The sequence below is a fragment of the Trachurus trachurus genome (assembly GCF_905171665.1).
Source record: "Trachurus trachurus genome assembly, chromosome: 4".
Taxonomy (NCBI): Eukaryota; Metazoa; Chordata; class Actinopteri; order Carangiformes; family Carangidae; genus Trachurus; species Trachurus trachurus.
This window is the reverse complement of record NC_139898.1, coordinates 12,576,424-12,598,702: the sequence shown is the minus strand read 5'-3', so window position 1 is coordinate 12,598,702 and position 22,279 is coordinate 12,576,424. Positions and strand designations below refer to the sequence as shown.

At 41.1% G+C, this 22,279-nt stretch overlaps 1 protein-coding gene across 1 annotated transcript in view; it reads right to left on the bottom strand.

Annotated features, from left to right (window-relative positions):
• Positions 1-22,279, bottom strand: part of yjefn3 (YjeF N-terminal domain containing 3) — a gene marked incomplete at both ends in the record, with an annotated part of 43,974 nt that overhangs the window by 5,692 nt on the left and 16,003 nt on the right. Inside the window, one exon of the mRNA XM_083970226.1 lies at positions 6,887-6,995. Coding sequence (XP_083826352.1) covers positions 6,887-6,995 — 109 coding nt within the window. The remainder of the gene's footprint in view (positions 1-6,886; positions 6,996-22,279) is intronic.

Genomic DNA, 22,279 nt, shown 5'->3' with positions numbered 1-22,279 from the left:
TCCGTGCATGCGTGTGCACCCAGCCATGATTATTGCTGAGGGTCCCAAAGGTGTCTGGCTTCATTTTACACAATTTTCCTTAAAGCACAAAACTCATTGCCGCATTACAAATTGTCAGCTGATGCTTTCGGGGACTTTTGTTAATTCAACTAAGAGGCAGCATTATTGCATTAAACAAGAGGGATTCTTCATCACCACAAAGGTCACTGCATAATTTCCTAAACTAGAACTTGTACTGAGGGAGACAGTTCACACAGACTTATGAAAATAAATGGGTGTCAGACACACAGGCCGCAAGACAAATTAGCCTGGTTTTATCACTGTCATAAATAATCTGGAACTGCAGTTCACAGTAACACTTCAGATTACTGCAAACAAATTACACTGTGGGCAATTTGTAATTATGGGGCACATATAAAATAAATTACAGGATAATGTATTAATAGCACAAATCACGAGGTCTAATCTATTGTGAGATTGAATGAATATTTAAGTCACTTTTTTGTAATTTAGCAGATGTAAAGAAATAGCTCAGATTGAAAAAAAGATTGAAACATGGTGCGTTTGAATCAATACATAATGCACACATCACTTACCCAGTCTAATAGGAGCAACTTTTGCTTTGTTTTCCTAAGTATATTGAGTTTAAAAGCTCCAGTATTACTTGGGAATACTTTTTGTGTTTTTCTCATAACATCACTATTTTGTAAGTGTGCTGTACATCAAAAACTAGTAATTTACAGGTTGCTTCCCCTTCCATAATTGTATACTATTATTTTATATTAAGTGTGCCATAATTACAAAATACTTACACTATAATTTGCAGGCTGTAAAATAACATGTTACATAATATAAATTAAAACTTCAGGTGCCGCTTCATCTGCTGTGGCTGATCCTCGATGAGCCTGAAATAGGCCAAAATATTTCCACCGTGCATAAAACCCATTAACTTCCACTTCCACCAATGTATTCATGACAAGAGAAAGTTGATATAGAGAAATAGGCCATTTCCTACTTTGGATAATTGGATATAACAAGACTCAGAGCGCATTAACTAGAGCAATGAATCCAGAAGAAGAGACAGAAGCTGTTATCTACATCATAACAGCTCAGATGAGAAATCATCACAAAGACTCAGTGAGATGGAGGAGAGAGCGTTATGGCTGCTGAGGGCCACAGAGCTGACCGTAATATTAGGAAAGAGGGGCGAGAAGTGATTGAGAGTAAAAGAGAGACAGAAGATAAAAACTATGAGTGGACGGCAGTGTCTTTTATTTTCATATCTAATGAGTAGGTTTCACACTATGTAACCTGATCTTAATGACACTTAATGATACATCTCACTGAGTTCATTTACAGTGATACTCTCTGTGAACACATGTGTATTCAATATATGTGTGGTCAGCTATAATGTCAGGCTTTCTGTGCTGACCTGCTCCCAAGAGGGAAATGCCAACTGTCATTATTGCAACATCTATTAAAGACTAACCGTATTTGATAGTGCTGCCCCCTGCTGTGAACTCACCCATATACTTTCAGCAGACGTCACTCGACTAAATTAAATCATCAAGGGACAAAAGAAGCAGCGAGGTGGTAGCGGCACCATCACATGTTCCTACTGAAAATTATCATCTGACTCTGCAGTCGCTAAGAAAGCTACGGAGAACGGTTTGATGTATTTTGGATTGTTTTGGTTTTCAAGCCCCCAACTCTGCATCTGCTCTGATCAACCGTTGTTCCATGTGCAGCAGGAAGCAATTTTCAGCAAAAAGGCCTCCAAAATCCACCATGTCCTCTGTCAGATAGGAAAAGTTAAAGAGTCAAATAAAAGTTGTTTTCCTCAAGAGTTGGTGGAAATCGAAATGCAGCTAGCGAATGTTGGACTTAAACCCATCTGATGGACAGAAACGTGACTCAGAATGAACTCCAGGTCTGCCTTGTATCTTTGTGTGTTTTTTTCAGCATACGCAGGTTCACATGAGGAGGTTCGATGACCTGGTCTCTAAGTGCCGAGGGCCAGTGAGGAGGAGTGAGGAGGATCAGTGATATCAGTGCTGGAGCCATTTTACGCTGCTGGAGAAACCATTAGAGCCACACACTGTCGAAGGTGAGCAGCTATAAAGGGAGCAAGCTGGATCAATTCAGGCACAGCTCTGATATGTTTTGAAGCATTTGTTTCATCTCACTTGCCACAAGAGCTTAATACACTCTAACACCTCACCATATATGTTTTTCTGATAGTGGGCTTTGGTACTGATAGGAGAGTGGGCGTTGGCAATTAGCAAAAGAGGAGGCAGGGACCATTTCTAATGGCTCCCTGTCTTTGTTGGCTGTGATGTTGTATGTGCTCCTCTTTTTGTTTTTTTAATGGAAACAATAAGGACTGCTGCGGCAAGCTTCAAGCAAACACTGAATTTCATGACTATTTTAATCACCATATTAAAAACAACTCATAAGTATGACCTAATTCTTCGTGCTTTTAAATGTGTTTCACACTTAAAGGAAAAAAGACAGACATCATTGCCAAAACAAACTAAAGCCCTGTGGACTTACAGCCAATAGTGATGATAGCTTCTATAAGCTTGTAAATAAAACTCTATAAACTAATAAAGTTGTTCAAATGTTTTCCAGTGTTTGAGATATTTATGATGTTTTTGATGTGCGCGAGACTTCAACAAGTGCAGACAGATGGTTTGTTGCAGCTGTTGAGCAGGTCTGTGATCTCGTTGTTTCCTTTCATCTGCTATCCTGTACAGCTTTAGGCATTTTCTCTTAGTGCTCTGTAGTTCACCTGACAGGATGTATGACATTTAAGCCCCAAAGAGAACAGATAAAGTCTTGAAAATAAAACATCTTTTTCCATGAGTTCTTAGTTCTCACTTAACCCTGTATTGTAGAGGAGGCTGTACACACTGTTTTTTTTTTTTTAATCAGTATTTTCACATTAGGAGGAACATATAGGAGGGGCTTCAATTAGCAGGAAAGGTTGGAGGTGAGAGTGGTCTAGAGCAAAACATTGCTTGGACCCCCCCTCACACACAATCTCTCTAACACACACACATCTAAAAAAAAAAAAAAAAATCTGTCTTGATTATAATAAGGTCTCTATGGGAATACCCCTTTGAAATAAATGTTAAAGACACATGTGCCTTCAGCTCCAATCAATCTGAAACACACACTGAGCCTGAGAAAACATGATCATGGTCCTAAAAACACAAATACACTCACATACACAGAAAAATACTGTCTTGAGACTGTAGGAGAAGACCAAACTGAAGTCCAGGGGCTCCTGTAAACTATAGGCTTAAATTTATTGCTGTGTGGTAATAAAAACATCTCCTGTCTCCTCTCAGGTGATGAAAAGTCTCAGACTGATATAGAAACACACAAACACACACAAAGGCACACACACACACACACACACACACCCGCACATCCCTGGTTTTAGGTTTTCTGTAAGTAATTCGTCTACTGTTCCAGCAGCCACTGCCACCGGGACCAGACTGTGTGTGTGTGTGTGTGTGTGTGTGTGTATGTGTGACTGAACACATGCTTATTTGTGTGATGTATGTGGAAGGCAGCAATGGGCCTGCAGTGAAATCGGTGAAATCAGACTGTCTGCATCCCCTTCTACTGTAATTTCCCTTAAATAGCAGTGATGTCATGTAAGCGGTAGCGCACTGCTGGCGGCTGTGGGCAGCAGTGGTCCCAGCCGTCCAGGCCATGTTTGTCTTGTAAGGCTACGCTGGTGGTAGAGGGCCAGGCACGGGGCCAGCGGTGGCTGATGATAATAGAGGGGAAGTGGATGTGGTGGGTTTAATCACACACTGTGAGGGGAGAACACAGTCTACTTCTGGGTGATGCTGCCGCTCTGCCTGTCTCAAGTTTTATTTCTATTTTTTTGCATGTTCCTTGTTTTCCATTTAAAATGTTGCTGTTGTGACTGTCTGTCACCCCCCCACGAACATTGCTTTCTTAGGGTCAACATTTATGAAACTGAAAATGTACGACTGTTCAGAAGAACTGCGATAAAACCAAATCAGTTAAGATTATAAATCAGCTCATACTGTAGCATAATAGCAAAGTTTTTTCTTAGTTTTTTGTTTTTGCCATGGTACAACAAGATGTAAAGACAATTCATATTTCATATAGAGCATGAATTACTTAAAGCAGAAGTAAGCGGTATTTTTGTGTTAATATAAGTCTTAAATAGTTATATCTTCCAACGGCAATCACTTACATAGAGTGTTTGGTCTGAAACACGGGTCTGTCAGTCACTCTGCTCGGCTGTAAGCCGAGGAGAAAACTTTTCTTGTATCCTACAAGTTTTATCCAATGAGGAGAGAGAACGGCATGGAGGGCTGTGTGTGCAGCCAAGAGATGCGCCTGAATATGGTGACGTAGGGACGAGGACCAATAGATCCATGACGAGGGCGGGGGCTGCTAACTCCATCGGCTGACAAGAAGTTATGGTGCGTTCAAGGCAGCCCGTAACTCGTGTTTTTCCGGCCTGTGAAGTCGTACCAGTTCGATCTGGTACGAGTTCACGGGTCGGAAGTTACGAGTGGCCGTTATAGTGCACTTTCACAGGCAACAGGTTGGAGAAACGCGAGTTGTGGGTTGCCTGGAACGTTACAAAGTCGTAAGTCGTGACTTGAAGCCGTAATTTACGGTTTCAAAAGCCTGCCTGGAACGCAGCATTAGCCAATACGACCGGATCGCTTACTTCTGCTTTAATTAATCCCCAAAGGGAAATTAATTTGTCTGTCAGCTCATCTACCATTTGCAGAAGAATTAAAAAAAAAAAGCCTGATGGTTGAAAGGATCTAAATAAAACCTTGTAAAAAAATATATTTGACACACATCTTAGCAAAGGATTGTCTTCCTCTATTTTTAGCTCCAGTTTGGTCTTCTCCGATCTCTGGGAGAAAGATCTGGAATAACTGCCTCTAATTAGCTACAAAATCACTACATCTGAAATGGAGTTGATGAGAGACTGAAACAAAACAACAAAGTTGTGTATCAGGAAACCAAAACAAAGAGCTGAAAGACTTTAAAATATCCCTTTAAGCTGAGAAGAACAGCAGAGTTAGGTAACAATTCACTGTGGGTTTTGTCACCTTCACATCATTTTGGTGAATTGTAAAGTTAAATATCAATTAATGAAGATATAAAGACAACATCATTGTTATTGTGCAAAAAATCAACTAGATTTGTTGACCAAAGAACGTGCCATTTCCCTGAAGCCTTAAAACCATCATTAAATTGCCTTTACCACTTTTATCAATGGGTTTTGTAACACATTTGTGTTTCTGCTCCTGTGTGTCTCTCCACGTCCGTGTCTCGTTCCCTCTTATTCTCCTCATCCCTCTTCTTGACAGCAACACAAGGTTTCATGTGTCTTGTAGCTCAGACTCTTATTCATTACAGCCTGTTGAGGAGCACACTAAGGAAACCAGTGTGGCACTAAACCAAACCAGTGGTCTGGTCAAAGGGAACCACATGTGTTTCTGTCAGCCCTCCACATGCGCACACACACACACACACACACACACACACACACACACACACACACACACACACACACACACACACACACACACACACACACACACACACACACACACACACACACACACACACACACACACACACACACACACACACACACTTCATATCACAGCAGAATGAAACTGCTACCACGCCAGAGAGGAGGAGCTGTGGTTCTGGTCCGGTGTGGTTAAGGACAGCTGAGCACAGAGTGAGCTCAGGTGTTCTGCCCCGAGGTGAGTTACTCTCTGTTTGGAAGTTAATGTCACAGAAAGTTAGAACATTTCCTCTACATAATAATCAGGCATTTTGTATGGGAGTTAATGCAAATTAGGAAAGTGTAAGTAGCAGCAGCTGTGACTTATTGGCCTCTTTTAAAATCGAACAGTCTCAGACACAGACCGTGCAGTGGCTGCTGGTAAAGTCTTTCTTTCTTTTTAAACCTTTTTTTAAAATGTGGGCTATTACCTAAACAGATTTACACAAAAGTGGGTTGATTGAAGGCACAGTTTGATTTTATTTGACTTAAGCTTATAACAGTGGAGTTGTATTGGTTGGTTTTATGCAGAATAAAAAGAAGCATCATCGGAAAAATTTGCATAACTTTATTTGATTTGCTAATTTTTTTCAATAACATTTTGTTTATCCAGAAAAACTGTGACCTCTCTCAAACAAACAGATTGATTGATTGGGTGAAAAGACCAATTTAAAAAAGCTGTGTGACATTTTCAAACAATTACCAAATGTTTATGCTGTTGAACTTGTGGTGGTGTTTCATTGGCAAAACAAAAGACACAGCAGTTTACGATTAAACTGATTAACTCATGGAAAACATATGAGGAAATATATGAAAGATAAATTGGAATTGCTGGTGTGGTGTTATTGTACAGCAAGAGCACAACATAGCACACACTAAAAAGCATACAAAGGCACACACACACACACACACGCCACAGTAAATAGCAAACCACTGCTCAGTGCCTGGTGCCGCTGGTTTAATGGCCCAAAGAAAAGAGATTTGGAAGCGTAAAAGCACATTCAGACAGGGGCTCATTTAGCAATAAAACAAAACGACTAAAGATTCTGGAATTACGTAATTTACCTCAACCTTGATATATAGGCCTAGTGATAGTACAGAACTGGATTCCACCACACACATGTGGATGGGATGTGAGGGGGGATTATGAATGACTTGAGAGAGTGAAAAAGTAAACCTCACACTGTGTTCTGCTTCATGCTTACAGCACAGTAGGGATATGGAGCCAAGAGAAAATAAAGACAGACAGACAGACAGACAGACAACAAAGGAGGTCTAGAGGAGAGAGGTTATACAGACCTTGGTGATTGCGAGGGCGCATGCTTGTCCCCAGATCTCTATCAGCTGCTGTTGTCCAAACCTGTAGTCCCTCAGTAGCTCTGTCTCAATAGCTGCCGCCTCCCCTTTACTGTCAGACACAGAACAACAAATGGTTAGTAAGAGAGGTATCGTGTTTGTTAATCATTATCATCCATAAAAACATCAGCAGCTTAACTATAGGTGGAGCTGCTCTGGGAGAAATGTAGACAGTGTTAAACATGTTGTCACTGGTCTAAATACTACAAGCCTGCACACAAAGACTTTGCACATTATTCATATTCTAGAGCACCAATAATGAACCCAATTCAAAGTCCCTGAAGTGTAAATCAAAGTGTTATTTCTGCCTGGATGCAAATTGATGCCCACAAACAGTCATACAATTATGATTATTTTTACATTGTGTATTTAAGTTTATTACCATTTCTTACATACAGTGGGGGTTCAAACCTATGTGAACACCTCCCCATTCGCTTGAAAGGGAAATCATTTTGAAATGAAGAGTGCACAGTCAAAATCACTTTCTTTGGGCTCCACATTGGTGCTCAGGCCAAAACTGCAGCAGGCATTTTACAAGAGGACATTCAGATTTATGCACAGTTGTATACTGTCAGAACACGGCTACATCTGTCTGCTTATGCAAACACGCATAAGTAGTTGTCACGTATCTGTTAAATCAACAAGTGTGGCCAGATGGTTTTTAAGAGTTACTCATTAAAGTCAAGGTCTTCTCATACCTTAACAGCTTCTGGGAAGTGTGATCATGAAACTCAAGACAGAGCAACTGCGTGAACAACTGGACTATAGCCTTTACAGCACATGTACACATGACGTTCACATGTTTTCTGTAGAATTATATCAGTAATCTAATGTTTACACATGTTTGGTCTTCACTGATTGTGCTTCCTCTGGCTGTTGTCGGCAGTGTAGTGACAGCATGACTAATGTCACTGTATTCAAGCCTGCTGTTGTCACTTTAAGCGTGTGTGTGTGTGTGTGTGTGTGTGTGTGTGTGTGTGTGTGTGTGTACGTGTGATTGTGAGCGTGACAAATAGGACAGCACAGCAGTGGACAGGTGACATGGCCATATAGCCACACTGCTGTCAGCTATTATTCAGAGTATGAAAAGCAGTAACAGGCCAGAGGAAATCAATCTGCCTTCATTTCAGATCTGGTTCCATAACATCCCTATTACTCTACAGACACCTGGTGGACCTGCTCAGTACTGCAGCTCAATGCCCAGAGGACCAGAGAGTCGCTTTCACTTTACTGTAAACAATACTGGATGTCGTCTTTTCAAATCATTGTGTTTCAAAGCCCCCCAGAGAAAACACCACAGGAGAGGGAATAACGCGGTCGCTGTACAGTATTACTACTTAAGATTCTTTCAAGTGAGAATATATTTGTGTCTGCGCACTACTGTCTTACCTTCAAATCACTTATCGGACTATTGGAGACCAATAACAGCAGATGAGAGAAGGATCAATATTGTGGCTCTAATCAACAGTGACTCAGCAGGGTGGTTCCACTCTGAGATCAAGGCCTCCATGTGTGTGAGTGTGTTGCATAATTTAGGCCACTTCTCATCCCATCATATGTCAACATATAAAATCCACATAAGGAAGAAGCAAATGTAACACAATGAGGACTGTATAATTCACCACCACGTACGATTAGCCTACAAAACATTTAGATGTAAACACAGATGAACACTCAGATAAGATCTAAAGATGAAGTGCACAACAGATTTCTGGTAAATTGGGTTTGCAAAACTCTACAGAGACCTGCGTTTTTAGCATATTTAAAATCTCAATCATCATTGTTACTGCAGCAGAAGAGTTTATAGTCTTTTAGGCAGTAATTACACTGTATTATAGTGCTGCCTCACAACAGTTTCGTCCATTTTCCTGGATGGAAAACACAAAGTACCACTATTACTGCTGTTTATGGTCATCAATTACAGTGAAGGACAGTATCTGAACTTCTCTGCATCCTTTTGTGTGTGAATAATTTATTTGTGTGCGTGCGTGCGTGCGTGCGTGCGTGCGTGCGTGTGTATAATGTAATCTGTGTATTTACCTATAGATATTCAATGTCATTTGTCACCTTCTTTGAAGCATCAGTGTGAAAAGCTTGCTGGTGTTCTTTTAAGACATTAAGGTGTGTGTGTGTGTGTGTGTGTGTGTGTGTGTGTGTGTGTGTGTGTGTGTGTGTGTGTGTGTGTGTGTGTGTGTGTGTGTGTGTGTGTGTGTGTGTGTGTATGTGTGTGTGTGTGTGTGTGTGTGTGTGTGTGTGTGTGTGTGTGTGTGTGTGTGTGTGTGTGTGTGTGTGTGTGTGTGTGTCAGAAATCCCATGTTTCCAACTGGGGCTTCTGGCATTTACCTGTGCCAGTGGAGCAACATCAGCTGTCCCCCACAGCTCACCTCAGGGATGTTTCCTGAGTCACTGTGACAAGTTGATCTTTGGAAAGTTCACCTCAGTCCACAGGGTTCGCTCTGTGTTTCTCTGCATCACAGCTTCTTCCACTTTTCACTGAGCTGAGGAGATTCTGGATCTTTCATTTGAGAGGGGGAACCCAATTTGAATACAAAATCCCAGATCTCTGTGTTGTTGTCTTTGATGTGGAGAGCCATCACAGTAACAGTTAACATTACTAACAAGTAGCAAAGTGTTGTGGGTGTGCAGCTCAACAGCTGCTAGGTTTAGCCAAGAGGCTCTGCCACAAGAGAGCAGCAGTGTTTTGGACAGACTAAAGACAGATGGTGGTTTTATGCCACATACTGCATGTCTTTCCAATTAATTACCATCTCTGATCATGTTCATTGTAGAATTTTTATTCAAGCATTTATTTACCTGAGGGATACTGGAAACCCCAGTGCAACCAGATATGTTTGCATTTAAATGTGCAAGGAACCTGCTGAAAGATTCAACATCAAATTGACTATAGTGGAAAGCAGGTATGCAGATATAACCCAGTCCCTGATTTACAAAGAAAAAAACATGTGTAGGCGTGAGCATGTGTGTGCAGCAGCAGAGAAAAAAGGGGTTTTATGAGGAGTAGCTTCTGTTGCATCTGTAGCCACAGTAATGTAGCAGCAAGCCACCTCCCTGAGGAGGTAGAGATGATTTCCCAATGCTGGGTGTGATGTGCTTCTGCGATGTGTCACCTTCATTGTAGCGCTGCTCAACTGTGATCCCACTGTGCTTAATGAGTCTGTTTACCTTACACATGAGATAAGGCAAAATGAAACTTTAATGGTCCCTTAGGGGATATTGCAACACTGCAGCAGTAAATAATAATAATGAAGATGTTTAGACATATTGAAATTTTAATTATGAAAAAAAAACATGTGGAGATCACAAACAGACTAATCCTTCATCACCAGTTCCAGCTCTCACCATTGTTTCTGCACTATACATGCATTATGTGTTGTTAAAAATAACATAGTACGTGTAGAGTTCAGCCATGCATTTTGTACGTACACAAAATGTTGTGACCTATAAAGCACACTAAAGCATCAGCCCTGCCACAGATATAATGAAAGCAGCTCGAGGAAACGCACAACATAAGCACACTATATTTATCATGTAATGCCGTCCAATTAAATGCTCATGGATAATAGTTACTATTCTGCTGCTGTGAAGCATCCATGTATCATGAGACATAAAAACCCTAGTTTTCTAACACTGAAAGACTGAAATAGACACATTCACCACCCCCTCCCTCTCAGTTTGCCTAATTTCCACCTTTCCATCGTGATCTGCTTGTGAGATAAGGAGCATGACTAAAATAACCAATGGTGAAAGAAAGTAGTCAACAATCTCCCATTTAATACTTGCCGAGGGGCGCTCTGCGTCATGAAGCAAACTAAGATGGATAATGTCTGTTTTGTTTCCACAAACACATCAAAGACTCTTGACATAACAAATTGAGAACATAAACAAAACCTTAGCTTTGCTAATATGGATCTTTTCCAGCTTTTGCCACACGAACATTGCCACACCCTGATAGGAAACCTCATTGCTGTTTAGGCCAAGACTTAAACATTGCAACAACAATGGTTTGTCATAAAACTTTGTAGGCTACAGAAGAAGGATCTACACAGCTAGAGAGAATTTGTAGAGATGTTAGTGACTCCAGATTTTTCCTCCAGTTGGTTTCACAAATGTTTCACATCTATTTTTACTGTGAACCAAATTTAAATGCAATATTACCTCAGCAACACTTTCTCAAGGCTTTAAACAGAACATGCTAGAAGAACAAACATGCTAGTACAGCCCTGTTGCTTCTGGTTCCAGATTTACTGTTGTGTAACCTACTAAAATGTACCCACTAGTAAAAGGTCACATGCATGATGGGAATTGTTCCAATCTCTTAAGAAGCAGATAATTTTTATATTAGTCATACCCCTGTTGTAGAGATGACATAAAGAATACAGAGACCTCTCTGTCCTCTCTCCTATTATTTCTGCACCTCCTGCTCAGTTTCATATTCTAATGTTGTTGATCATACTTCAGTCCTTTTAAAAGCAAATAAAGTACCACATTAAATAACAGGTAGGAAACTGTGACATTTCCACGTAAATTAGCATTTTGTAGCAGTTATCACAGTTAATAGAAAAGGGTGGCGAGTCAGACTAAATACAGACAGTGAAAGGTTTTGTTTATTGCTGTAAGTAACAAGTTGATAGGTTTATCTCCAACGTCATTAATGCAGTGCTCTATAATTTTTCAATGATAATGACAATGTCATGAATATAGACAAAAATATATTTTTTAAATGTTTAACATATATTTTCGATTGCACAATGCCATTCAAACTGAAGTAGGCCTACATCACTGACCTTACATTAGTGAATGAGGCCTCTGTATAGGGACACGCTAGCTGCACTGTGGGGTTGTGGGTTTGGCCAAATGCTACCGTCGGCATGCTAACACTGTCCCATTAGCCATAACAACATTCTGCTGTGAGCATATATCATGTTTATACTGTGTTCAGCTTAGTTTAGCCAGCAAGCGTTAATGTTAATTAGCAATAAACACAAAGTAGCCTACAGCTGAGTCTGCTGGGTCTGTTAAAATTATGGATTCATTTAGTCATAAAGGCGTGGTTTTGAAAGTAAGTGTTGAATTTTTGACATCCTAGATGAAAATTCAGGCAATCACTGACTTTCTGGGAACAATGAATGTTAAAAATGGACTAATGACATTTATTGACACTGCGTGGCTTTGTGCTAGCAGAAGAAATGTTTTTGGTAGGTACACTACATGAAATAAATGGACTGACAATGGTAGAATATTTCTTCAACTTTGTACCATCATCAACTAGATGAAATGTTTAATGGATATTTTTTTAATCAACTTGTACAGAGTGGCAAAGATTACAAGTCCAATTTGCCTCCTACAGTATGTGACCAAAACTCTACAGGCACTTGTGTAATAATTATGCACATGCATTTTTAGTGTCCTGCTGTAGACCAATTTATTATTAGATGTCACTGGATGGCCAACCACTGTGTGGTTAAATTGACTCATCCATCTATCAACACATCAATGGAAGTTTATTTTTCTAGCCGTGTGATTTAATGATGGTAATTCTCAGTCTGTTTTATTAATATACAGTAGCTTAGGCTTTATTGTGTCCAAAGGCTCTGAGGGAGAGGCAACAGCTGCTATTAAGACAGCTGCTGATTGTGAATGTATGTGAAAGACAGACTGTGGCTGTTGAGGTATTAATAACTCAAGTTACACTGTGAGGCTGCATGAAGGGTGGGCTGGACTGTGTGGGTGGATAAATTGTATAGGGGGGGGGCTGTCTTTTTCAATTGTTTTTCTGGGTTTTCTGCCCTACAATTATCTGTGAGCTACTTGTGTAACTAAACAATTGCGGTATATGTGAACAGTGTTAAAATGGATGAAGAGAATTTAAAAACAAATATGTCCAAATAGCTGAATCATTCATATAACCTTGATACATATCATAAGAAGCTTCCACACCGCGCTGCTTCTGAAACACCTTGACCGAGTGATTTGACCTGGATGTGCATCATACTCCCATGTACAAAAGTGTATCAAAGGACACTGCAATATTCCCCACTTTCTTTTTTAGTCACCCACCTCCACTGCTCTGTGCTTTGATCCCCAGCTCACCTCATCTCACCTCATCACTCACCCCATTTTGCCCTTTTCCATTTTCTTTCTCTGTTTTCCTGTGTTGCTCTCTTGTCCTCCTATTTTGCCACCCTTTGTCTCTCTATCTGCCGCCCTGCTGATGAAGGTTCACACTTCACTGAACCAGAGTGACGGCAGATGGACAAATGACAGTGAGAAAACAGAGAGCAAGAGGGAGAGAGAGAGAAAGAGAGCAGAGGGAGAAGGAGCAGAGGGAGAGGGAGCATGAGAGATGACTCACCCTGGTTGATTAAATCTGCTGTATTTTCTTTTCTTTTTAATACACAGGTTGTTGACCTGAGGAATGACTTTAAAGGAAAACTGCAGGAGGTAAATACACCTATATATCGCTATATAAGATAAAGGTTGATCCTGTGGATTTATCATTACTCATTTTAAGCTTCACTTTCATCACTACCCTGGAGATAATCTAATTATAGACACTCAGCCTTGTTCCAACTGAAAGGCTTTGGTCATAATTTTGGCATCATGCTGATGGACAGTCATTCTCATGTTCTGCTAAGCACTATAGCGTGTACCATGATGCTGAAGGATAGATCCCCTGCTATTAAAACCAGATTATCAGTGGGTTTTTGAGGTGTGTGTGTGTATCTAATTTAACATGTGTCATCTCAGGACACCTTTCATCGTCAGTCAAGTCTCATGGAGGGCGCCCCCAGGAGGTCCTGCAGCATCCAGCTAAGAGATGATATAAAGGCGGCGAAAAGTCAAGTGGGGGTGGGGGACAGCAGGAAAATGATGGAAGGTTCAGAACCAAATTGCTTATAGTTTAGAGAGCAGCTTGGTAAAAAAAAAAAAAAAAAAAAAAAAAAAGAATGGAAAAGAAAATGGGTTTTTTTTTCTTTCTTTTTTTAAGGCATCAATGGGAATACCCGCAGTGAGTGACACATCACAGGAAGATTTTCTGAAAAGAAACTCTTGCATGAAGGCAAGCGCTGGTTTTCCCTTCAAAGGAATAACAATGCAGTACCGCAAACAACAACACAAACAAGACGCAGGTTGTTACATAAGCATGTCTCGATTGAAAAAGCATAGCCCTACAGACATTATGTCTGAATTCATGAGTGTGTGGGTGGTTATGCATGTGAATCTGCCCAGACTGTCCCAGTCTGAACATTGTATAGTTTGGGAGATGTTTTTTTGTAGTTGTTGTTGTTGTTTGTTTTTGAGGTTTTCTTGAGGCACCTCGCTACTGTACATGAGAAGTGTCAACATTTTCTATTTGAAGTTACTACAATCTTGGAATAATTTGTATGATCACATCATAACGAGCCAACAACACAAATGAGTATGAGTCATTACGAGGTGTTCAAGGCGTCTGACTGCATTCGAAAGCACATTTTTAGATCGCTGGAAGCGGAAAGATAAACATTACAGTTTGCATAATTTGAAGATGGGCAGGAGATCAGGTGCCACAGCAGTGGGAGTGTCTCATAAACAGCCTCAGCTGGCAGATAGGACCTGGCCCGGCGCCTCCATATGGTCCCATTCTAATGGCCCAGTATGAGCCGCTTCATGCTGCTCAATTCTTATTAAATCAGGATGACATGATTCACTTTGTTTCAAGTCTCCTTAGGCAATATTTAGGACTGGCTATACTGTATGTAGTGTGTGCATGAGAGGCAGAGAGAGACACAGTCACATCCATACCACTGTCTGCACCAGCATCATTCTTTCAGATCAAGCTTAATCAGTTTAGCTGTCTGCTCATGTTCCTCATATCCGGAACAACGAGACAGGCATTCTTTAAATAATCTCAATCAGTGGCTCCTGTGTTTTGCCCTCATAATTCATTTTGTCCTCAAGCGGCCATGTACCTGTAGACAGATAAAAAATGACCATGGATCATCCTTATCCAAAGCTACAGGTGTTGACAAGCTCATTTCACTGTTATATTTCCTGTGTGTGTGTGTGTTCTTCTGTTGATGCCAAAATTGTCTATCAATGAGCCCAGGTCTACTTATCCCTCATTTTAGATGACATGTGATTGCAAAAGGAGGACTGTTAACTAGATAGGGGAGCACCCACATATACATAGACGCACTGAAGCACAAATAGACACCGAGTGCACAAGACAAACACGAGAGCAGGAACACCCACATGCCCACACGTTACATCATCCTGTGCCCCCTCAACAGTCCTAAATCCTTTCACCTACGATCCAGAATATCCGTGTATAACCTCCAACTCGGCTTTAAACCCGGTTGCCTCTGTACGGGGCCAGGGGCCATCAGCATCACAAATTATGAAGCGTGTGTTGTCACATTCAATTCCTTTCCACTGTCGTATAGGGTCTTGTCCTCCAGGTTCTGAAGGCAGAGCTCACTGGCTAACACAATTTCAAAGGCCGCTGGCGAGGACACAGCAGACAATGACCTATCTGTGTTACTAAGTGACCTGAAGTTTAACAACAACAATGGATCAGTGGCCCTGTGCTTTAGGAGCAGCTTGCCTTTGGAGAGAGATTCGGCTCAACCGTACATCCTTGATTCAGGCTACTGTACACCCACATATATCGAGAGAATACCCGAGAGCCGAGACTGACTGCACTCACACATAAAATCAAAATCTAGAAATGCTCAACGTAGAAATGAGCATTCATTTCATAAAGTTTTTGTGAAATCAGATGATGATGGTTTGGTTTATGCAAGAAAAAAGGTGACCTCATTTCTCTCTGTAATCTAGCTCACTGGTGCCATAGCAACAAAGTTACCAGAATAATATGACCACAGTCCATTTCAAAAGAAAACAGTTTAACACCCATTTATATCAATGGGTATTAATAGGCTACATCCATAGCTGACCCAAAATAGACCAAAGTCAGATCAGGAGTTGCATTTACCACAGTAATGTGGTCATATGCCCAGACCACCACTGGATGTGGTTTGGATTGTCAATGCTTATCGGTTGCTGCTGTAATCAACATGTTTATATTAACAGTAGGCTAGATCAAATGATTAGGCTACCTGTGATGTGAAACAGCTGATACATTTTTCCCAACTCTTTTGTTCTCTCTGCTTTACAGACTGTCATCACATGTGACCTGCAGCTTTGTCATGACAACTGAAAAGCTATTGATACACTGGCATTGATGCGTTTTCAAAATCCCATTTCCACTGCTAACTGTTAAACTGGGAAATAGACCATTTCCTCCTTTTCATAGCGATAAGCTCCACAGTAAATGTTCTTCATACTATAACACAGTGGCAGGGATGCAATCGCTCTGTGGCTTCCCACCCACAAGAATTGCCAATTGCGTTTGTTGCAGCTTGTAGAAAAGTAACCCCTGTATGCTTCTCTTTTTCTCTACACATTCTGCACTGTCTCTATTTAAAACATAGGCCTACATTTTCTGTGTATGCTTGTTTCATTTTAAACAAATGTAGGCTATAAATATCTAGTCTGCGAAAAAGAAACATGTAACATTCCCAAATCAACCAAACACTAGTTTTAGGAGGCAAGAATGCAGTACCATAAACTTGCACAAATGCTAACAAACATTAAAATAGCAAACACACAAAGTGATGGTTGTTGTACCAGCCACAGTTGCATAGCTGTGTGTGGCGTGGAAGCATCAGCCTTCAAACATGCAGCACTCATCATGAGTACTTCCTGTTAACAATCAACCTGAAGGCACTGCTAGCAGAGAATGGCCCTTTCATAATGTAATAATTGCTTGAGGCATTCATGATAACAGTGGAACAGTGTGTGTTTGAAGCACAGCATTGGCTGATATTGTGAGAAAAAACATCTCCTTTATTGTTCTATGAGATTGCAATAAAAGTGAAAAATGAGAAAAGCAGCTTCACAAGAAAGGTCTAAACTATTATGGCAACATGAACGTGAAAATAAGTGAAGGATAGATGAGGAAGGTGGAGTGGCAGCAGAGAAGGGGAACGCAGGAGGAGAAAGTGACACAGTGTAATTAGAACCGCTGCCACCAACAAGATTGAGAAACAAAGGAACAAGTCAGACTAATAAAACCCTGCCATGAAGAGGACAGTCCTCCTACAGCCCACTCTAATGGATGTGGCTAAATGAATACTTTTCTTCTAGGCTACAAACTAAGAGCACAATGTTTTAATGCTTGAAGCAGTGTCTAATCAGTGTCACTAATCTATCATTACATGGCTAATGTTAACTGAGAATTGAAAGAACCACTGAAATCAACTGGAAGTGAATGGCTATTTTGTTTACTGATTCTCAGGCTGGTCTATAATCCCAGGAGTCCTGTGTCTGAAGCTTTTACAGCCATTTGGCCCTTGATGTCACGGCTGGTTAGCTACAGGACACAGTCGAACAGAGTCAGGGTGAAATATAACAGGAGGATAAATGTGGAGGAGGAAATGATATAAAAGAGAGGGACCAAAAAACACCAGCAAAATACCATTACACATATGTACACATCTGTGCACACTGCTACAAATATAGAGATATGGAGATAACTGTCAAATATGCATGTCAGTAATTTATTGGGCTACATAATCCTGCCCATACAGCTGAATACATAATTGAATTAATTAACATCAAAAGAAGTACAATGTTTAGTAATGCTATTTAAAAAAACTAAATGTACCATGTTGCTAAAATGATTAAATTCTAACGTTTCATATTCTGCTGGTCAGGCTTAAAACTTGGCTTCTCAAGAGAGGGACATTTATTTTTAATATTGTTTTTCCTTGTGGTGGAAGCAATTGCAATTTTATCAGTATTGCATATGAGAGGGTTTTGTATTATTTTTTTCTGATTAATTCTTATCATTGACTGCACATGAGGGAGCTAGGGGTGATGCAGTGCAACAATCAGTATCTGATGAAGTTCAAATCTGTATGCAAATGAGTTAAATGGGAACTCCATGTAGAATGCCTTTTGTGGCTCCTGAGGGAGCATTATTTGGGGATGAATAAAAAACATATTGAGGCATGGAGTCAGACAGATGTGAGCTCAGCTCACCAGACCTCTTATCACTTCTTGAAGATACCAACTTGTGGTTATATTCACTACTAGCTTCTTTGTGTTGCTGTGCACGGGGCCACCAGAAAATGTGTTTTAGACACACTGGAAGAATCCAATCTCCATTTAAATGTTTGCGCTATGTAGAATATTTTCAGCAGTTTATCCAGAAAACAGCACTTCCCTTTGGCAACAAAGTAGAAAAAGACTTAAAGCCTACTCAATCTTTTGATCATTAATGGGAGGGTGTTTTTGGGGCGTAACATCCACTAAGTCATCTCCCTTTCCTTTTACAAGCCAGAACCAATTTCACCTTGGTGTATTGCCTTTATAATGGTGCAGGATTTATGATTCTATTTGTGGTCAGTTGATCGGATATTGTGACTGATCAATGAGAGCAGTACTGACACAAGCAGCAGCAGCTTTCAAAGTCTGAGGGGCAAAGACGAGCTGAGTGAATCAACACGCTGTAGCTCAACACTGAAGTAACATAAATAAATATTCGGTAACACTTACTTGAAGGTCTCATCATAAGAGTGACATGACACTGTCATGAACATGTCATAAACATTATGTCAATGTCATAACACCCGGGTTTGTAGGGTTAGGGTTTAGGGTTAACTGAATGACACTTAATAACAACGTTATGACATTGACATAATGTTTATGACATGTCACTCTTATGACTGATGAGACCTTCAAGTAAAGTGTTACCAAATATTCTATGTGATGACGCTGTACAACATGCATGTGACAGAGAAGCTCTGATCCTCCGAGGCTGTACTTGCTCCACCTGACTGATCAACATCTGAGTGCAGTGTAAACTCACTCTGCTTGTGTGTAACAGGAGGCGTGTGTGCGCTCTGTATGTTGGTACATATCATTATTACACTTAATAATGCACCTTAAGAGCACAGGGAAATTCACTGAAATGCACCACTGACTTAAGATCAGGCTTTTGCTGGTCAATCAAGCAATCACTTTCCACTGCCTCAAGACAGCAATGCACCAACAATGTGCCTGACAACAACTCATTTTAAGACCGACAGACCCGTGGGCGCAGAGGGAATTCAAACAACTTGGGTGCTGGAGGAGAAAATGACAACTGCATCAGCCTGAAACTAGCAGAGACACTTGTGTGGCACTGGATTTAAGAAAGAGCCCTTAGAGTCAGGAAGTCTGTTAGAAGTATCTGAAATAAACCATTTGTGTGAGCAGTGCGGCTATTCGAACCGGCAGCACGTAGGAGATCATTAGTGTGACCTTTACTGGGCCAGTTTCTGCAGAAGGTTCACTTGCAACAAGATAATTGTTGACTTTTTTAAACAGAGGTTGAATTTGCTGTAGACAACTGTGCTTTCCAAATGAGGTGTTTTCACCCTCTGTACATGCCATGTTGTTTTGAACCATGGCAAAAACAAAAAGCAGAGGTGGAGGTGTTATGAGCCTGCAGGGCATGTATGGTGCAACCTTTTGATCTCTTCCCCTCTGCATGTTGGTCCTCCCAACAACGGGGCAGGGCCAGCTGTTAAATGAGGACTCACAGAGGTCTGCAAGTCTTTTGTTATTCTCAGTTATGTCAGTGATCACAGACAAACTAAAAAATACAAACACCCGAAACATACCTCAAAATAATTCATGATGATAATACATACTGTGCATGTGCTGAAATGAGGGCCCTCTTTACTCCTGACTTGCACAAAGCGCATCTGTTTTCAAACATCTCAAAAAGTGGGGTGAGCAGTGAGGAAGATGAATGCTTCAGTACACATGGGGGCAGCATGGGTGACACTGAAAATAAAAACTTGCAGCATAATGATGTTCACTTTTTTTTAGCAAGTGTCCCCATTGCAGACTCTGAAGCCAGGCCAGGGACTTATTTCTGTGGGTACAAAAGAATGATTTCACCCTGCTGCTCGCATTCTTTTTTTTTTATGCCTCTATTTTGTCACCAATAAAAGGCAAGATGAGAGAATCCCCAGACAGAGCCAGGACGGGGACAAAAAAGAAAATGAGGCCTCTGCTGCTGTTGAAAAATCTCCACTTTCTTTGAATTCCCTTTACATAAATTCTTCATACTCTTCTTGCCTAATCACCCTGTGAGCGTGCATGTGCGCAAGCTCACCGTGTATATGAATGCGTCCATCTCTCCTGGGTATTTTCTCTTTCACTGGGAAAACTATGGAAACGTTTCATAAGGCGAAGGCAGGTTGGGTCAGCTGAAAGGCAGTTAGGTACAGAGCACACACTGCACATAAACAGTTGAGTGCACTTTAATGAGCAGAGCAGCCTCAAACACACACTGCCACTGTCTCGACATTATGTTTGGCCAGAAACCATTACACCAAGCAGGGTTTTGTGTCTGACACCACTTTAGCCAAACACAAGTGCACCTGCACACACACACACACACACACACAATGTACAGGCTGTGCATAATTGATGAGCACAGCAGCAGGGGGAACCATGAGAGGGACCAGAAAGCCATCACATCGAAACTGGCATTCGGCCGACCTTTCACGGCTATGCTGCCACGTATGTATGTGTGTGTGTGTGTGTGTGTGTGTGTGTGTGTGTGTGTGTGTGTGTGTGTGTGTGTGTGTGTGTACCATGCTTGGGGAGCAGGTGGCAAGGAGAAATATCTGAGAGATGTAAAGAGACCACAGCTGATGGCAGTGTTGATGAGGAGAGTATTCCTCAGAGTCACATTGAATGAAATCAACGATGAGTAGCTAACACTGAGGAGTGAAAGCAGTTACCTCAGTAAAAGTAAAATAAATAATTTCTTTAGAATTTATTCTCTGTTTAATATTAGACTCTGTACCTACAGTGAGTGTTTTGAAATGTGTGCAACTGAAGGGAAATACTCTCAACAGAATAAACACAGAGACGTTGATGGCTGCAACCTTGAAACCAATTGGAGAATCTCATCAAACAAAAGACCACTTTATACTTCATAGCTCTTGTTAAGAAAAAGTCGAAGGCCATGATTGGCCACTTGGCCAAAAATAAAATAGCCAATTGGAGAGAAGCCACAAACTCTGGGTCAATAGGGATGTAATGGTATTTGTATTTGTCACTGTTTGGTTTTATACTGTATTTGTTTTTTACTTGTTCCCAAGTCCATTTGACACCACCGGGATGGGAGCTGAAAGAAGGCTACACACCACAAAATTACATCTTACAACAGGACCTGGTGACTGTTTTTTTCTTTTTGGGACATTTTGTTGCTTTTTTCCTGTTGTACCGAACCTGTACCGAACCGTGACCTCCAAACCAAGACACGTACTATACTGTGATTTGTGCGTACCATTACACCCCAGTCACTATGGATTAAGGGATAGGTCTTGTTACAGTTGCCGGGGAACAGACGCCTCAATACAGAACATCTGGATTGCATTAGCATAATGTTTCAATACGTTTACTGTAGGTAAAGACGTTGTTCTGAAAGCACACAACTACAACAAAGTGAATAAATAATATGGCTGCTGCTAATTGTGCTTTCACATCTCTAATGAGCGCAGAACAACTCAGTGACAACAGACCTGAACAACACAGAGACTGACTGCAGCTTCAGAGGATCCAGTGATGTGAGTCAGTCGCACAAAGATGAAACTGGTTTCTCAGTGGAATGGTGTTTCATAAAGGCAATTAGCCAGCACCTGTGGCTTTGCGTTATACGGACACAAACTCACGTAACCATCTTGCTACTTCAGAAATGCATATTAAACTGCAGCTGCTGCCCAAAGTTTCTCCCAGCTCCAGAGCAGCCCTTGGTGTCATCATTTGGTGACAGACAAAGTTTGTCTGTTAAAGGTCCATGTGCAGCTGTGACCTCAGGCTACCAACGGCTTTTGCACTGACAGGCTTAGCTGTAATGTATGCACATGTGGCATTTCCCATACATTATAGGAACAGAATGTCACACAAGCTGTGCAGCCTGGGGAGCCTAGCAGGGTGTATTGTACGAAAATCGGAGTATTTCTGTGTGTGTGTGTGTGTGTGTGTGTGTGTGTGTGTGTGTGTGTGTGTGTGTGTGTGTGTGTGTGTGTGTGTGTGTGTGTGTGTGTGTGTGTGTGTGTGTGTGTGTGTGTGTGTGTGTGTGTGTGTGTGTTTAGTCAATCTTCCTCACCTCCCTCTAAGATGATTAGGAGGTGAAAGTGCAGCAACAGCAGGGGGAGAAGGAGGTACAGATGTCTCTTCCGCACGCTGCAGAGGTGTGATGTGGGG